The sequence below is a fragment of the Heloderma suspectum genome, chromosome 2 (genome assembly GCF_057233095.1).
Source record: "Heloderma suspectum isolate Gila_16-S chromosome 2, 16-S_ref, whole genome shotgun sequence".
NCBI lineage: Eukaryota > Metazoa > Chordata > Lepidosauria > Squamata > Helodermatidae > Heloderma > Heloderma suspectum.
Genome location: NC_139459.1, coordinates 183,202,572 through 183,220,562, shown reverse-complemented (window position 1 = coordinate 183,220,562; position 17,991 = coordinate 183,202,572). Strand labels below are relative to the sequence as shown.

The window sequence follows — 17,991 nt, the reverse complement described above, 5'->3', positions numbered from 1 at the left end:
TAACCTATCATGGAAAAACAAACAAGCAGCGAACGCAAATGGCGGCGGCTACGGCGGCCGCCATTTGCGTTCGCTTTTTTTTTTGGCCATGATAGGCTACGTAAATATTTATGTAGCCTATTATGGCAAAAGAGAAAGGTGTAAATGGCGGCCACTACGCCATTTGCGCCCCTCTCTTTTGCTGTAATAGCCGCCATTTGCGTTCCCTTTTTTTTGCCATGATAGACTACGTAAATACTTACGCAGTCTATCATGGCTTCTGCAGGGACGCAAATGGCATCTCTGCATTAGCCGTGATAGGCTACGTAAGTATTTACGTAGCCTATCATGGCTATAGTGATGAAGCGAATGGCGGCCGCGGCCACCATTTGCAAGTCCGTGCGAACGGCAGCAGGTAGGTGTCCCGTTTCGCGTGCCTTCCGCAGGGTGGGGGGGCTTTGTTCCGCCATGGATTTCGAGGGGCTGAATGCACTGGCATTCAGCCTCACTGAGATCTGTGGTGGAATTCTCTGACATCCCTAGCTGCACCCATACAGCTCTGATATTTGCACATCACAACAAAGTGGGATGGATGGCAGCAACGAGAGCAGAGAAGTGGCTCTCGGACAGCTCAGCATACATGGTGTGTGAGTGTGCAAAGACTATTAACTATTATACATGCTGGTGTTGGGACAGGAAAAAAAAGCAAACAAGGTATCAGAGCCTCATAGCTATGTGAATAGCCTCCTTAAAAATAATATGTTTTTTAAAGCCATTCATATTCATTCATAGCCCAAACATACAGCCCCATAAGGAACTGTGAGGAATTTACTTTTATGCTAAATAATACAGATGTGGAGACAGGGAGAGGAATTTGACATGTAGCACACAAGCTACTCGTGGAAGAGAGGCTACTAAGATTGAGCTACATAAATACATTGTTACTGGTGCCTATGCAACTCACCGATCTTGGATGATGCAAGGCGTTGGAGCAATTGGTCTCTGTGTTTGTTTTAACTAAAATCTTTATTATTACAACAAACAAAATAAAATTCTCATGTCACACAATCCAACCCCCTCACCTGAGAGCCCTGACCTGAAGTCCCCTAGAGCCCCACAGCATGCATATACTGGGGTCTAGGGGAAAGGGAAGGGCCTCCGGCAGCATTCCCTGGTCCCAATGTGGGGTTCCTGAACCTCTTTATAGAAGGGGACGTCTGGGCTTTAGGAGAAGGATCAGAGGGCAGCAAGCGTTTCCATCATGATGTCACTGCTGCTGCTGCATCTCTCCCTCAGAGCCACCAGAAGAAGAGCAGGAAGAGGGAAGAGGGGGAGGGAAGAGCCACTCAGATCTCCCCCAGCCTAAGTCCCGGGGCCTGACAGGGGCTGTTCCACAGTCCAAGAGTCACAATTCATCCTCGTCAAGTTTGGCAAGTCGGGCGCAGCCTTGAGGGAAGATAATTTCTGGGACATCAGGATCAGGGAGCAGAGGCCTGGCATCGTCGTCACTCGGGGCCTGACGGGGCAGAGAAACGAGTCAACTCTGGAAGCCTTCCCAAGCTCACCACCCATTGCACCACTGTATATACCATTTGCTTTACCTTGGGTTGAATCCAGATTGTCATACTTTGAGCAGACCCACTGAAATCAATAGGACTTAAGTTAATCCCATCTACTTTAAGTCCCATGGGGGTGGGGGGTGGGTAGGATTACCTCCCCTTTCATCCACCCACCCTGCAGCTGTCTTGATCATTAAAAAAACAAAAAGATGTCTGACTAACAGTACAATCTTATGCTCAGTGGGGCTTATTCATTAGTAAGTGTGTTTAGAGAACCTGGTGTGTGAGAGAGAGATGGGAGAGAAATGGGATGGCCACCACTTTTGGCTCTGGCACCACCCACTACTTGTGTACATCTCCCTGCCCCACATACATTGTTCCCATGGGTTACTGGCCCTTCATAGAAAAAAGATTCCTCACCCCTGCTCTATCGTAATGATTTTGAAACTGTTCCGGACAAACCTGGGGTTCCTTGAGAAAATATCAGTGGTTTCTGAATGACAAGATCAGAAATGGTGGACAAGATCCAAATTCAGCAGCCGGTGCTACATTCTGCATTCCCCCCACCCCCACCCCCACCCCCATGGAATGACAGCATACCCACCCAGCCCTGGTTAAGGCCTGTAAAAAGTGACACTTGGCCAAGTGGTGGGGACTAATGTGTGCGTAAAAACATAAATATTCAGCAAAAGTTAAATCAATACCTCAAAGAAGGGCAGAAAAGCAAACCATCAGCCTTAGTGGACGAAGCAACAAAACCAGAATCATAAAAATTTCAAGGATGAATTTGAGCCCTCCCTTGGATGAGCAGGAGTACTTCCTCAGCCCTACCCAAACTCACCACGTGCAGGGACTCCTGCTGTTGTGTCTCAGAGCTATCAGAATGTATGTGAACCGGTCCAGGCCCTGGAGAGCTTTGGCTGCGAGATGGCTGTGGGTAAACGGCAAAGGGAGGCGGGGTTAATCTGAGGAAACACACCCCAGCACAGAAATTACCGTTTAGTGTTTGGGGGATGGGCACTCTCATTTTGGCATTGAAAAGGCATTGTTTCCTCCCACTGGCCCCAGCCTTTGTGGGCCTGATGGGGAGGCCTGGCAGGCCAAATCTGGCCTGCAGGACGGAGGTTCCTCACCCAACCTGGTGCTATCCAAATGTGGTGGACTACACTATAGCATGGCTGGCTGAGGATGATGGGAGCTGTAGTCCAACACAGCTGGAGAGCTCCAAGTTGGGGGAAAGCTGGTTTAAATAAATAAAAGTACTGAACTAACTTTAGGTTGCTACTTCCAACTCCCAGCCCCTTCACCTCCCAAGCAGAATGGGAACTTTCCAGCAGTGCCAGCCAGCCCAAAGCCACACAACTGCTATTGTAATTGGGACCTTCGGTGACGACCTTCCTACCTTACCTCAACAGAGGGTAGATGCTCAGGTTGGGCTGGCCCAGGAAGGTAAAGGGAGGGTAGGGAGGAATTGTGGGTCTGGAGGCTGGATCCCTTGTTCTGGTCCATGGAGACTGAAGAACAGGGCCGGGCAGGTGAGGGATGCAGGGCTCCTGTCCGCCCAAGGCTGTGGGTCTTGCTCTCTCGACGCTGGTACTCTATGGGTGATTGCAGTGCTGGGGGGAAGACAGTAAGGGGCATTGAGTCACAAGATCACACAACAGTTTGAATTCCAGAAGATAAAGTGCTGCTTGCAAGCAGCAAAAAGAAACCTTAGGACAAGGGTAGGCAAGTTAGTGCCCTCCAGATGTTCTGGAGTAGAAAATTAGCATGCAGGGAAAACTGTTCTCATTGATGTGTTAGTTCTTTACTTGTAAGGAACTGGGAGGTGTGTGTGTGTTTTAATCCTGGGGACTATTTACAGTGCAATCCTATGCAGGTTTAGATAGAAAAAAGGTCCTACAGCTCCCACCATGCCCCAGCCAGCATGGCTGGCTGGGGCATGCTGGGTGTTGTAGGACTTTTTTCTGTCTGAACATGCATAGGATCGTGCCCTTAGTCTCAACATGCATAGGATCGTGCCCTTAGTCTGAAATGGTACATTCCATTCTAATGCATTATTCTTCTAAGTGTATATAAAGCAAGTTTTAATGATGAGTCTCTAAGACATGAGACAGTAAGTGATCAACATGCACATGTGAATCAGCCCTAACAGGGCGTACACTCTAAGATCACTTAATACAGACTAGCTACCCCATCATCGTTCCTTAACCAGCCTCTTATAATCAGGATGGGAAAAGGATGGGTGTTTTCATGATTTTAATTTGTGCTTCAGAGGTGAAGTGGGGATTCTAATCCACTTTAGTAAAGGGGATCTGGATCAAACAATGCAGAATTCAGCAACAGGACCCCCAACTTCTATCAATAAAGGAATACGCAGACTGTAGACCTGCTAAGCTCTTTTTCAAGCAGATCATAGGCCATAGAATTGAAAAGCCAGTTCTATTCACTTGCTCCTAGGCCATGCAAAAAAAAGAAGACCCCTGTAAACAGGCAAGGTTGGGGAAGGCTGGTCCAGAGTATAACAAACAGATGGAACCTAGAAATTGGCTTTTATATGATATATGCTATAGATACATATATACCCATAAACTGTAGCATGCTGTAGGCTAAAATAAGTTAACAAGGGGAGAAGAAAGTGTGTCCTTGATTGAAGGAGCAATACACAAAAAGTGTATCACACAGATGATATATAATCAAATACAAGGTGGTTTCTTTCACAACATAAAATACTAACCCATATTTAAATCCTGGGAAAGGCAATAAAATTTCTTAATAAATTTTAATGCCTCTAATTCTAATTACTCTTTGAAAATTGTCTATTGATCTCTTCTCATCTATGAACCATCTAAAGTTTCCCATGCTTATGCAAAGCATTGTGAGAATATCCTAGTAGCCTTCATAGCTTCTCCTTGTGAGGAAGGGTGGGATATAATAAATAAATATTCAGTCCAAATCAGGAACTAGGAAAATGAGAGGAAAATATTGAAGTATCAGCCTTTGAAGAAGGCTGCATGTAGTTTAAGGAGCAGTGAATTTTCTGTGAGGTAACCCCAGTGGACTAGAGTTGGGGACTGACCATCTTCAACCCCCTACCATTAAGGAAATCACGTTGTGTCTCCAAGATGAGGCTGATGTCGGCCACCCAGGCCTGGGCAATCTCTTGCATTGCTGCCTGCAGTACATAACGGACGGTGCCCCGTTCTGCTCCACGAGAGATCAGTGCAAATTTGCAGGGATCATTGTCCACGCAGGGCTCCAGGCCCAAACAGCTTACCTGGCATAGAGACAGGCAGTGCATAAGTAAAGACAACCAAAGTGACAGTGGATAAGTAAAGACAATAGAACTGGAGCTTCCCAAGTAGAAGATCGGACCATATGAAGCTCAAAGGTATATTTTCTCAGGCAATGATACTCAAAAGCAAGAAAAATATAACTATCAATGAAATGGAACACATGCAGGGCCAGAGGCTGGACAGTCAAACAAAAGGAGGGCCCTGTATTTATTTATACTTTTGGGCATTTCTGCACATTCATGAAGTCCTAGAAATTGTATGGTTCTCTGGATATAACTGTGTGTAATCTGTGCTTTAATCAAACATACATACATATATACATACATACATACAACAAAACTCTGCACTAAACCAGCCTAAATTCTTGTGCCAAGAAGAGCTACAATCTGGAACCTGTATAAAGAACGTGAATCAAGCAAATGTACATCTTTGCTTGTTTTGCATTACCCCTACTTTCTGCCCGCATTGCCAACACAATTGCAAGCCCTAACTTCACAGCCATAAGGCTAGAAAAATGCCACATATTGATGACAGCTGAGATTTTCACGATGCTGAATTCAGCACTCAGTAATGGAACAGAAACATGGGATACACAGCCTTGGATGTGGGGAGTCTCCAGTGTGAAGTGTCCTATGAAGGGGCTCCATGTGTGTAAGTTTGCCTAGAGTCTCAACTGTTAGCCCTGTAATACCTTGATGCTGCTCTTGAAGGTATACGTTGGGGCGGTGTATGGGCCACGCCGCCGCTCCAGGGTCTCACTTAGGATGACAATCTGCTCAAAGAGAAAGATGCGGCGCTCACGACCGCGGGCCAAGATCCCGCCTGCCTGCTCCGTCACCCAGAAGGTGTTCTGCTGCAGCAGCTTCCCCTGGGCTGTTAGTTTTCCCTGGAGAGGAGAGGGCAGCTCCTAGTTACTCAGCTGTGCAGAAGGTACAAAACTGCCCTGTTCTTAGAGCAGAACATTTTGAATTACCACATGCAGATGGGTGAGTGCATGTCTGAATGCTGCCCCATGTCAAAATCGCCCTGCTCATGGAAAGCTGGCCTGTCCAGGAGAAGGCTAGAGCCATTTTTCTTAAAGTGGTAGCTTTCCATGCATACAGAGGTTTGGGGTTTTTAAAGCTTGGAGCAGCATTCAACCATGCAAAACTGCACTTACATTTGAAGTGCTACAGTCCCAGGAAGAGCTGTACTACAGGATATTTCTAAATGTGTAGTCTGGGTTTTAACTGCGCCCATTACCTCCCCAGTTTCTACTCTCCTTTCAAGTTCCTGTATTTTAAGTTCACAATTCCCAGGTTAACAAGCACTAAGGTGGAGAACCCGCATAAATAGCCAAATAAGACCCCCTTCCTTGAACAGGTCCCAGTCTTCCTATCACTATGAGACTGGGGAAAATCACTCCCATGCTCCTGATCGCACTGAGCTAAAAAAACTAAAGGGCCTTCTAAACTAGAGTTGTTTGGGAAATTCTGGGCTGACAGCCTGGCTCCCAAGGGATCAGTGGAATCGCCCAGCTGTTGACTCCCAGAACCTACCTCAAAGCCCTGAAGTCGTCCTACATTCATCATGTCATTGCAGCGCTTGGGAACAAAACACATCACCTCCACAGCTCTCTGAAAGGCAAAACAAGGGAGTTGGAAAAGGTGCTGGACTAAACATGAGTAGCATGATGGCTGGCTGGAGGAGCATGCAAGAGCACCCATGGTGAGTGGGCAGCACCATCATGATCAAATGCAGGAGGTGCAGATGGAATTAAATGACATTAGACAACCTGCACCATGCAGGTTGATGGGGCCACAGGTCCAGACCAAGGAATGTTGTCCAATGTGGGTACTGTTACCCACATAACAGTAACAGATCTGTTACTGTTGAACAGATCTGTTAACAGATCTTGAACAGATCTGGGTTCAAGTCCCCTCTCGGGTGGGAGTTTAGACTAGGGAAAATGACAAAGCCTCAGCTCCCTCTCCCAAGGCCTAAGCAGAGGACAGGTTCAGTGTGCCTATGGCTCTCTTCACACCTGACATTTTATCCCACTACAAACCGGTCCTTCTGATTCCAGATCTTTCCAGGATTTACACTGGCCCTGTATACAGGCATCTCTCATAGCACTTCCCTCCGCATTATATCTTTTCATGGCTAGGACGAGCTGCATGGCTGGGACGAGCTGCATGAACAATCAGGACAGAAGGGGGCTGCTGGCTCCATACCCCCTCCCCTCCCCTGATCATGATTGATTGATGGCTCTGCCCCACCCCTCCATTCCTCCACAGCAGGAGGGAAGTCGGAAGCACCTCTAGTGGCCTGGATAGGGTTTATGGGAGCTGGTCCCCTCCTTCCTCCGAGGGAGAGAGAGTCTTCTCCGTGGCTTACCCTGAGGTTGCTGGTGCTGCTAGTCCTTCTCTGCTAAATATGTCAGTGTGTGATGGAATTAAATGCAGTATATTGCTTGCACTACTGAGCTGAAGGGTATACTGATTTCCGGGTTCCCAACTTCAGAAGTAAGAAATCCACAAACGCACTTGTATACAGTCAATGCACCAAGCCATCCCTAGCAGCACCACCCTCCCACCCCCGGTGACCACTTCATGGGGGACACCTTCTTCATTACACCTGGCTTGCTTCTCCTCCACCCCACCATGCACTGTAGTTGCTCTTCCCCCTTATTCTGGCTTCCCAACGACCCTGCAAGGTGGGCTAGGAGAAGAGATAGTGGCTGGCTAGGTGGGAGGGAGTACTACAGAAAACCACCTCAGCAGATACTGCCTTATCTAAAAACTCCACACCCCAAAAGGAAACTATTAAAAATTACCATTCCAAGCTCTGCATGATGAATTTATTCAGGGGAGGAGAAAAGGCACTTTTAATACCCATTGAAATCCTAACTGTCAAGTCTTTGTCCTACTCCCCCATCCACCCTGGGAGGAAAAAAGTCCATCAGTCTGGTGAGCAAAAGGGAGAAGAAGCAGTCAGTGAAGTCAATGGGGCGGAGGGGGGGAGGTTCAGAGTAAATGCACTGAAGGGGATGGGAGACCTTAAGACTGCTACTCTAAGTAGACTTACAATGCACTCCTATGCACGCCTACTCAGAAGCAAGCCACACAGATTTCAATGGCACTTACTCCCAGGAAAGGAAAGCCTTACAGCAATGACTTTACTCAGAAGTAAGCATTGCTGTGTTCAAGGGGATCTCGGAGGCCGTAGTGGAATGGTAGCAGAAAGGGTCACTGGAAGTGGGGTCAGTGACATGCCCCACCTTCCCACCAATTTGTTGTCATGACAATGTTATTCAACACTGCCCAGCAACACCCCCTAGCGCATGCCCACACAAAGCAGGACAAAGTGCTAAAGGGGAAATACACAGGGGGAAAATGACGATCTCAATCGCAAGCACAGAAAATGTTGAGTTATCCCCATTCTCAGATAACACAGGAAGAGAGTAGAAAGTTGTGAGATAGCGGCAGGAGAGCAGCAATGTCATTTAAAGCTCCTGTGAAAACCAGTGATTAAAGAAGAACGCTCCTGCTAAAAAAACTCAAGTGTGAAGAGAGCCTATATATAGCCCTTGCAGGATAGTTCTGCAGGTCCCGATACAAACTCAATAGTGCAATATCCAGTCTATACATAATGGTGCTGTGGAGGAATGATGGCTACAAGACAGGTTTCTATGCCTTCAATTCCTACCTCCAGCTGTTCTGTGTCCTTGCCAGCTTTGCCATAGTACTTCAGGAAATCCTGGAGGGGTGGGGTGGGGGGAGAGGAAAAGAACAAGTTTATTCTTAAGTGGGAGAGGAAGAGCGACATTAGCTACTCTTTGATGAGGGGGACAGATTTGACTGGAGCCAAGCTGTGTCACCAGCTCTGAGCAGAATATGGGGACAACTTTCCTGGTTGTCACCAGCAATACGAATGGTGGAACCTGGCCCCCGTTTCTCATTTGATTCTCCACTGTCAACCCCAATAAAGTCCAGGATAGGGGGGCGCTATCAGAACTGAAGAATGTAGACCTAAAGACAGACCCAGGATATACAACCTTACTCCAAAATTAAGCCCCATTGACAAAAATCAAGTTTGGACCATTGTTATGATTCCAAGGTCACAAACAAGGAATGCCAAGAATTTCAACCCTATCACCTTGCTGACTTTGTTAGGTCAAACCACCAGAGAGAATCACTCTGCTATTGCTTACATACCCATGGCCACTTACCCTGGGAGGAACAGAGAGCCATGTCAAGAGCTCCTGATCTTGCCAGGAGATATTAATTCCCTTCCCATTTACTTCAGCCTCTGATCCCCCCTTTAAATATGCAGACCATTAGTTTTCAACAGGTGCGTTGTGACCCAGAATCAGGCTGCATCCCTGCCTAACGCAGTTAGCACCAGCAAAGCCAACAACGTCTTCTATTTTGTTTGTTTAAGGGGCAATATTCATGTTACCAACCAGGGATCCATGATCTCCTGATATAAAAAATAAATAAATGCAGAAAGGTATCTGTATGGTGTGTGTGTGTGTGTGAGGGTGGGTGGAATGCCAATTTGATGGTAGCAGTGGCACTGAGGGAGAGGGTGATTAATTCTCCCCACCTATGAAGGTGCCATTTTCCCTATCACAATCCCACTCCACCTTTTAACACAGGGGTGAGGAACCTCTTTCAACCCGAGGGCCGAATTCAATTTCTGAGAAGCTCTCAGGGGCTGCATTCCAGTGGGGCCAAAGGCAAAGGGGGTTGGGCCAAACATAGCAGCATATTTTAACTGAAAACTCTTCCAATAACTAAGAGGCATTTCAACCTTTTTGAATGGGGGAAAAACTGCACAAAAGCCAGAAAACCATCAAACAATCTGTGGTTGGTTTTGCTGACCCTGCTTTAACGCTTAACAAAATAGAGTTAAGGTTTCTTAATGAGTGTGGATGGTCTCTTGAAAGGGCAGTTCATTGCAGGGGTGAGCAAGGTGTAGGACCAGCGCCTGAGAGATGAATAGGTGAGAACCAGTTTGTAGTCGGAAGAAGGAGAGACAGAGTCAGAGATTCTTGCTAGAGAAAACAAAAACTGGGGGTGTTGCTGCAAAAATTTCTCTCTGGGAATCTGTTTCAGACTATGCTGTCTGCTTACAGGAGTAGGTTTGCCTTCACTGATGCTCTGCTTGTATATTTATAAGTAAAGCAATGCGTCCAAAGGATCCAAATAATCTAAGTCTTCAGTGTTCTCTTCATGCAAAGGAAGCTAAACCCAGTAGTTCTGCCCCTCAGACTTTTTACCACTTGGGCCAGTGAGGAGCATGTGTCAAAGACCTGGAGTATCAAGGAACTCTTGCTGTCAAGAGTGTACACATAATGGCAAGCACACATTTGCTGTAGTGATTGAAGCAGCCCTAACTAGGGAGGCAGATACAACTACTACCCATTGGGTGGCGATAGAAGGCCACCAGATGGCATGGCCACTCCTTTTCCTTTTGTAATATTTGGGTGGTTTGCTGCCCTGTAGGTGACACAGATATTGCAGGACTTTGCCACCCCCTAAAAAAACCCACTCCCCACTTGTCCCACTGCTGTACTCTACAGATATCAAGCCCAGCAGAAGATATATCACCTTTCCTTTGCTGTGCAAGGTCAAAGACCTGCTGTCTCACCACCACCACCCCGCCTGCCACCAACCCCTGCGTTGCTTTAGCTTTGGAGAGCGACACTCCACCTCCCACTTTAGCACCTTGAGCAGCAACTGGTATTTCATGATCCGCTGTATAGGTTTGATGAGCAAGTCACTGAGCTGCAAGCGGTGCCCCAGTTCCTGCTTCAGTTCCTGGAAAGGAGAGAATGAGGCAGAGAAGACTCTGTAAAAAATAATGTGGAAGCTCAGCCATCCTGCCTTTTAAATTCCCACCTCCTCCATGGGAAAATCTCCCCGCCTCCCAAAGCAGGCCACTCACATTCCCGAGAAGACCCTGAACCGTTCCCCTGTCCCTATGTAACGGCAAAAGCAGGGGTGGGGAACCCGTGGCTCTCCAGATGTTGTTGGACTACAACTCCCATAACCCTCGACCATTGGTCATGCTGACCGGGTCTGATGGGAGTCTTATTCCAGCAACAGCTGGAGAGCTCTGGGTTCTCCACCCCTGTTCTAGAGCCTTAAGAAAGGATGAGAGCAGCATAGTGGCTAAGATACTGAGCAAAGGTCCCCAGTTCAAATCTCACAACAGGTATGAAGACACTACGTAGCCTTAGGCAAGCCACTCTCTCTCAGGCTCAGAACACAAACACACACCCCTGCAATGTGTGACATGCTTGCATGCCGAAGGTCCAATCCCTGACATCTCCTTTAATAGGACCTCTGGTAGCAGGACTGAGAAAGATTTTGGGAGAGCTACTGCCAGTCAGAATAGCCAATACTGGAGCCATAACAAATGAAAGTGCAAGGCAGCTCCACATGTTTACATATGTTCAGAGCACAGCCTGGCATAAATGAACTCTGACAGGCTGGTCACCAAGGGACAGGCTGCAGTCAAGATCTCGTCCCAGTGCAGAAAAACTACAGGAATCCACCCTGGTGAATGACACTCCTTCCACATTTAGCACAAGGGCAGATATTTCCAAGGAGAAGGGCAATCTTGTAGCCACAGCCCAGACAAACAGCTGCTCACTGCTCCTTGTGCTAATTCAAAAAGGCAATATATGCTGATCTCTGGGGGGCATGGCTTTTAAACCGACTCTCACAGCAGCTCTCCTCAAGGCAAACTGTAGGGGAAGAGGCATGGCTCTGTGACAGAGCACCTGCTTTGCATCAGAAAGCCCCAGGTTCAATTCCAAGCATCTGCAAGTAGGGCTGGAAATTTTCCTTCCTGAAACCTTGGAGAGACACTGCCAGTCAATGTCAACAATACTGGGATAAATGGACCAACAGTCTGACTCAGTACAAGGCAGCTTCCTACATTTTTATGCACATGCAGTAGATGCCAGGAGCTGAATCCACAGGTTTGGTATATTACAGATATCTTCCGGTCTATTGTGGCATGTAAAAAACAAACCGATGTGGTGTGTCACCTACTACAGGCAAGTGACTTCTCTCCAAGATGAGAGCTGCTAGGTGTGTGAATTTAAAGAGACTGCCAAACACCCTGGAATTCATCTGTGTCGGCTCAGAAAGGGGCACAAAAGTGTAGGAGATGGAGGCAGATGGAACCCTGCAGGAGACTGAGTCAGAACCAGGCAAGCCATGTGGCAGAAGGTGCAGCGGGAGAGGACAAAGCTGCAGTGAAATCACACAGCCCCTACCTCAAAGTAATTGTCGATAAACTCGGACACAACATGCTCAGATTTAGGCTTGTTCTGACAGTAAACAACGTACATGTGCAAACGGCGCTCCTGGAACACAAGAGGGAAACAATTCAGTGGAACACTCAAGACAAAACCTGAATACATGGCAAGGTCCAGTGGCTTGACTATGGAAGCAGGTATGTCAAAGAGTCATGTTCAGTTCCCTGCTGAGCCATACAGTTCATTAAGTGACCTTACACAAGCCACTAGCCCTGATGAGGGCCTCGCCTTAGGACGGTATGTTTGGTAAAGATACTCAACATATTTTGTACAGCAAAAAACAATGAAGAGTCTCATGCCACCTTTAAAAACTAACAAATAGCTTTCATGGACTACAGTCCTCTTCAAAATAGTTTTACATAGGCAGTCCCAAATGCCAAGGAAATGCAAGAAATGGCAGCGGGACTGTCCCATTTTTAGGCAGAGCACAAATTAATAAAAGATCCAACCCGGCGTGGGGGGTGGGGGGAGAGTGATGGAAATCCCCCCCACCGGAATTTGACATTATTTACCATGTAGCTCTGTAAAAAAATATATTTTTTAAAGAGTACAATGCTATCTGTTCTTATACAGCAATGCTCCTAATTTTGAAAGTGTTTTTTAAAGGTAGTTTCCTTTGAACAGTGTGTGCATCCTTGCTCTCTATCACATTCAAGAACATTTTATTAAATGCCCCCCTTCAAAGTTAAATTGCCTAGACCAGAAGCTGCTGTGTCAATTCCGCAATTATATTGGCTTATATCAGACTAGGCCAGGGTGGACAATGCAGTCTCCCATGGCCATTTTTGTGGGCTTTGTGCCCCGCTGCGGCAGCAAAAAATTGCAGCCGCTTTGCAATGAAACAAGGTGCGTGAAGAGCATATGCCCAGTTTGCATGCAGAATTGCACTCCTGAAAGCCACCTGGTGGGTTCGGGGGGGGGGGAGGCAACTGCCGACCCCCAGGTTTCCCACCTCTGGGCTAGGCAAGGAGGCTGCAATCAGTTTTCCCCTGCAACTAACCTCCCCTCCATTATATCTGTACCGTTATCAAGCTGCTGTTAAGAGAACTGGGCTAATGTCACAATAGCAGTATTGGGCCCGTCTCTTCCATTGCTCTGTAGAAATGACTGTCTGCATACAACTTCCAGTACTCCTAGCCCAGTGCAAACCCTCTGTGTTCAAAGACAGCATGGCCCTGGCTTAAAGACATCTGAGATGAACCAACAGGGATGGAGATCACCACCATTTCTTGCATCTAGCCAACTGCTGTCTGAAGATTGCATGCTGAGCTAGATGGCCACAAGGATATAAGAAGAGCAGAGCTGAGTCAGATGAAACTTTCTCTAACCCAGCATTCCGTTTCCAACTATGGCTGGCTGCATGCCTTTGAGCAGCTTACACACAGGCCATGAATGTAACAAGCGTGGCTATTATTTGATCCCAGTACCCAATAATCACAGGTATACTGCCTCTCAATAGGGAGGTTCTTTTTAGCCATTATGCCCCAGCTCAGCAGCTCTTCTGCACTTATTTTAGCAATGGCAACAGGGACTCACATGCTTTATGAACAGGTCTGCCAATATTTCAGGATCCTCTGGACACCTTTCCAGCTGCTTGAGTAAATAACTGGGGTTGGGGGATGAGAGGGAACAGAGGTCACATGAGATCCACAGGACATGTTCTCTTGCCTGCACCCCCCCCCCCACATGTCATCTCATAGGCTAAACCCCAAATGCTTCCCAAGGATTGTTCAGACGTGCCATAACTTCTCCCAGAACTGGAGCGGGGGGGCCTGGAAGGGAGCACTTATCCATTGATCCCCATGATGGTGACCCACTACCGCTGCTCCCCCTCGCCTTGCTCATGTCACCTGGACCCGGTGGTGTAGTGGAGCCAGGGCTCACAAAGTCGAAGCCAAGGGACATTTTGATTAGCAGTGACAATGACATCATCTGCCCCCCCCCCCCCCCCGCTTCCCTGTTCCCTCTGAGCTTAGCTGCAATCCTTACAGTAGCTGGAGGGAAACAGATTTTCCTTATGAGCTATCCCTCTTGTAATGCAAAGGATTTTGGGGTGGCTTGGTCTTGAATGGGCAATTAAGACCCATTAGCTTTACAAAAGGCCTGCTCCTGGTGGAGATTAAAACTCCTAGAACTGTTTTCATTTGAATTAAAAAAAAATATGGATCAACACAGTTGCCTTCATTTTTGGACTCTCATTAGGGCATGGCCATGGGGATTGTCATGACTAGCACCTGCACTTCAAAATGTAACACTGCCTGGTCCACAGGCACTTAGCCAGGCAATCCAATAGGAGTCTACTACCAGCCACCAGCCATATCCCATATGGTCCCCATTTTAAGGTTTCCATAACCACTGCATGCCCTGATGCACCCAGGAACAGGTGCTCGCTCACTCACTCTTTGTGCCAGTCGTAGATCTGGTGGATGTTCCCAAAGATTATCTTGTCCTTGCCCTTCATGTTCTCGGGGATGCCACGGGCATTCATGGTTGCTATATAGCCCTGCAGAAGTCAGAAGAGGAGGCTAGAGGAGGCAGCCTGCTTCCTCTTTAAGGCCATGGAGGCGGTGGATGTAGTAAACTGGGGAGATGGAATTAAGGCAATACTGATGTCTGGGCTGGTGGAATCAGTGCCCAGAAGGAGAGTGCAGAAGATGGACAGGAACTAGGTGGGATGGGCTGTAGCTTGGTGACTGGGGAGGACGGGTGTGTGCACAGGTATGTTATTCACAGCAATAATTTTTTGTGTTCTGGGGAACAGTGAGATTCTATTAAGGGTTCTGCAAGGCAAGTAACACTAATGGTAGACAAGTTTCCATGAAGGACAGCTTGCTCAACATTAGCAATCTTTCCCTAAAATTTGTGGCTGCAGAAGACTTTTGGGAAACCGGTGCATTCTGTTTATATGGAATAATGATGGTGAGGCAGCACCCTGTATGAACTGAGAGCATACACCCCGCCCCAAAATAATCTGCAACACCATCTGATGTTCCTCAAAAGACAAGCTGGTGCAGAAATGGTTCCCTGAAGGCAGAACATTTGGAAAACCACTGCCCTGCTGAGCTGAAGACAGGGATGTTTACATAGTCCATAATTTAAAAAATCCCAATTTTGCACCCAATATACATTATGTGAATCTAGTTTAAAGTTCTTCAGCTGGCATGCTTTATTTTGAACTTCAGTATCTTAGGGCCTTCGCCTTGGGGTGGGGTGGGGTGGGGGAGAGATACTGGCTCAAAGGTCCTTCCCTCAAATCTCAACATCATTAAAAAAAAAAAAAAAAAGATTTAGTGGAAATGGTGCAGGATTCTACTCCACTGCTCATTAAGAAGCAAACCTGCTCCCACCTTCTAGTGTTCTGGTTAAGGTATGCAAAAGAATTGACAAGAAAGGGAAACAAAGACATCCTGCTTCCTTTCCCTCCATCTCCTGGTATTGGCCAACATACAGGCAGGATTTCTGCACTACCATCACTTTTCAATTAAAGCAATTATTTTATTCCAGTTGACCATGACTTCATTTCTTTCATGACTGCTTGTATTTCCTAGGTTGGCCAACTGGATCACAGATTTTCCTGGCTTGTGAATTAATTGGTGAGCATGAGGCATTCATTTTTTTGGCTTGAGGACATCCTACTGGGCACACAGCATTTATTTTTGCCATTTATTTTAATAAAATTGCATCAAATAATTTTAATCAGAGATCTGGTTTGCTTGTAATGGCCATTCGTGGGTTATGTACAAATGGCCAAAATCTAGCAGGAGCGTGTGAGCACACTGCCTCTGGTGTGTTCGATTGCTCCCATTCATCCCTGATAACCCATGGTAAATAACCCATGGATTGTCGTGACACGTGAACTGGGTCTACTATGCTACTTTTATTTAGGGATTTTTGTTTTGTTTCATTTCTGCGCTCTTCAGTCCCAGCACCACAACATTTCTGCCTATGGGCTTGCAAAATCTAAACTTTGTGCAATTTTTGATGGCTTAACCAGTAGTAACAACGTGGGAGGAATGGTTGATGGCCTGATTTGGGTTGAGAGGTAGGTGCCAAATGGAAAAATAAACAAGATTGACATAAGAAGTCATTGTAAATATGTAATAATAGACACTGAAATAAAATATGTACCACAGATTTTTTTTAAAGGCACAACAAGCCCAACAGTACGCCAACGTGGTTAAATAGCAGAGCCAAGGAGGCTATAAAAGACAAAATGATTTTCATTAAAAAGATGGATGTTTTGCCCAAGTGAAGAAAGAGCAGAAATGAACACAGATTTTGTGAAGCAAATGTAGATGTATAACGTAGCAAGAGGCAAAAGAATGTGAAGCGGACATTTCTGAAGATATTAAAATATATTAAAACCCCGAATACATGTTCCTTTAAATATATAAAAAGCAGGAAACCAACCAAAAAGGCAGTGGGACCAATATATGACAAAGACATGGTAGGAGCCATTATGGGAGACAGGGAAATTGTAGAGAAACTAAAGGAATTGTTTGCTTCAGTTGTCACATCAAAAGATGTTGGAACTGTACCCATGCCTGAATCAGTCTCTTAGAATTAACTGAAAAAAGAATAAAAAGGAGCAAGGCTTTTTGGCCAGGTGGCATTCACCCAATAGTTCTTAAAGAACAGATGAGAAAGTTCTGAAGTATAAACTAAAATATGTAACATCACTTAAATCAGCTTCCTTACCAGAGGACTTGGAAGGCAGCCAATATGTTAACAATCTTTTAAAAGGGAACCGGGGTGGGAGAGCAGGAAGAGATCCAGGAAATTACAAACCTGCTCCAGGTGCACTGATGGAAAGCATTATTAGGGCTAGAATTGTAAAAAAAAAAAAAAAAGAAACATATAAGAAGAACAAGCCTTGCTAAGGAAGGATTAGCAGGGCTTTTGCAAAGGGACGTTCTGCCTCTCCAACGTTTTAGAATTCTGTGAGGGTATCAGCAAATATGTAGAAACATGTAGAATTGTGTCAGCATGTTTGACTGGGGAATGCTGGGAGTTATAGAACTTTTTCTGTCCAAACACGCGTAAGATTATGCCCTAAATATTAGGAATTACAAGTGGGACCTGCAACAAAATGTTGCAGTTTTGGAGTGCTCCTGTTTAGGGTTCCAGCCAGCCTGCCATGCCTTCTTCAAGGGTACTCCATTACACATACACATATACACACACACACACACACACACACACACACACACTATCATTCTGTGCCCACTGACTGGGCTATTTTGGGATTTCAGTTTTACTCCCTTGGGGAGGGGGGTGTTTCCTAAGTATTTTTTGCACTTCTGCAAACTTTCTGTACTCCTGCAAACGGAAGCCTGGCCTGTTGATGCCTCCCTCTTTTGCATAGATGGTGACATTTTGGCTACATTCTCTGCACCAGGAGAATGACCTCACTATTAGTGTATAGGATTAAGAAAGGGACTGATTATATAGATGTAAGTCAATAGCGTGCCAACATTTAGAATACTGTGTACTTTTGGAGATGGGTGTCCCATTTCAAAAAGTGTATCATAGTACAGAACTGGAGAAGTCACAGAAAAGAGCAACTACTGATCTAGGGATTGAGCATCTTCCCTACAAAAACAGGTTTAAAAAGGTGGGGATTTGTAGTTTAGAAAGGAAAAAAAGATAACTAACAGAGATAAGGCTGAGGTTATAAAACGATAGTGCAGGGAGTGTGAATACAGAACAATTATTCTCAAAATACTAGAACTCTATATCACCCAATGAAATTGACCGGCAACAACAGCACAGAAAAAGGAAAGCATGTGAAATGAAATTATGGAGTTAATTGTCACAAAATGAGGTAGTAGTGAGTAACTCA

At 46.1% G+C, this 17,991-nt stretch overlaps 1 protein-coding gene across 6 annotated transcripts in view; it reads right to left on the bottom strand.

Annotated features, from left to right (window-relative positions):
• Window positions 1–994: 994 nt before the first annotated feature.
• Window positions 995–17,991, bottom strand: part of ARHGEF25 (Rho guanine nucleotide exchange factor 25) — a 73,258-nt gene continuing 56,261 nt past the window's right edge. For all 6 annotated transcript variants that reach the window (XM_084832277.1, XM_084832275.1, XM_084832276.1 and 3 more), the window contains 11 exons: window positions 14,549–14,652; window positions 13,686–13,755; window positions 12,108–12,197; window positions 10,546–10,638; window positions 8,522–8,572; window positions 6,373–6,450; window positions 5,526–5,720; window positions 4,635–4,815; window positions 2,946–3,154; window positions 2,380–2,469; window positions 995–1,495 (listed from right to left, as the gene is read on the bottom strand). In XM_084832277.1, coding sequence (XP_084688403.1) covers window positions 1,385–1,495; window positions 2,380–2,469; window positions 2,946–3,154; window positions 4,635–4,815; window positions 5,526–5,720; window positions 6,373–6,450; window positions 8,522–8,572; window positions 10,546–10,638; window positions 12,108–12,197; window positions 13,686–13,755; window positions 14,549–14,652 — 1,272 coding nt within the window. In that variant the 3' untranslated portion in view covers window positions 995–1,384. The remainder of the gene's footprint in view (window positions 1,496–2,379; window positions 2,470–2,945; window positions 3,155–4,634; window positions 4,816–5,525; window positions 5,721–6,372; window positions 6,451–8,521; window positions 8,573–10,545; window positions 10,639–12,107; window positions 12,198–13,685; window positions 13,756–14,548; window positions 14,653–17,991) is intronic.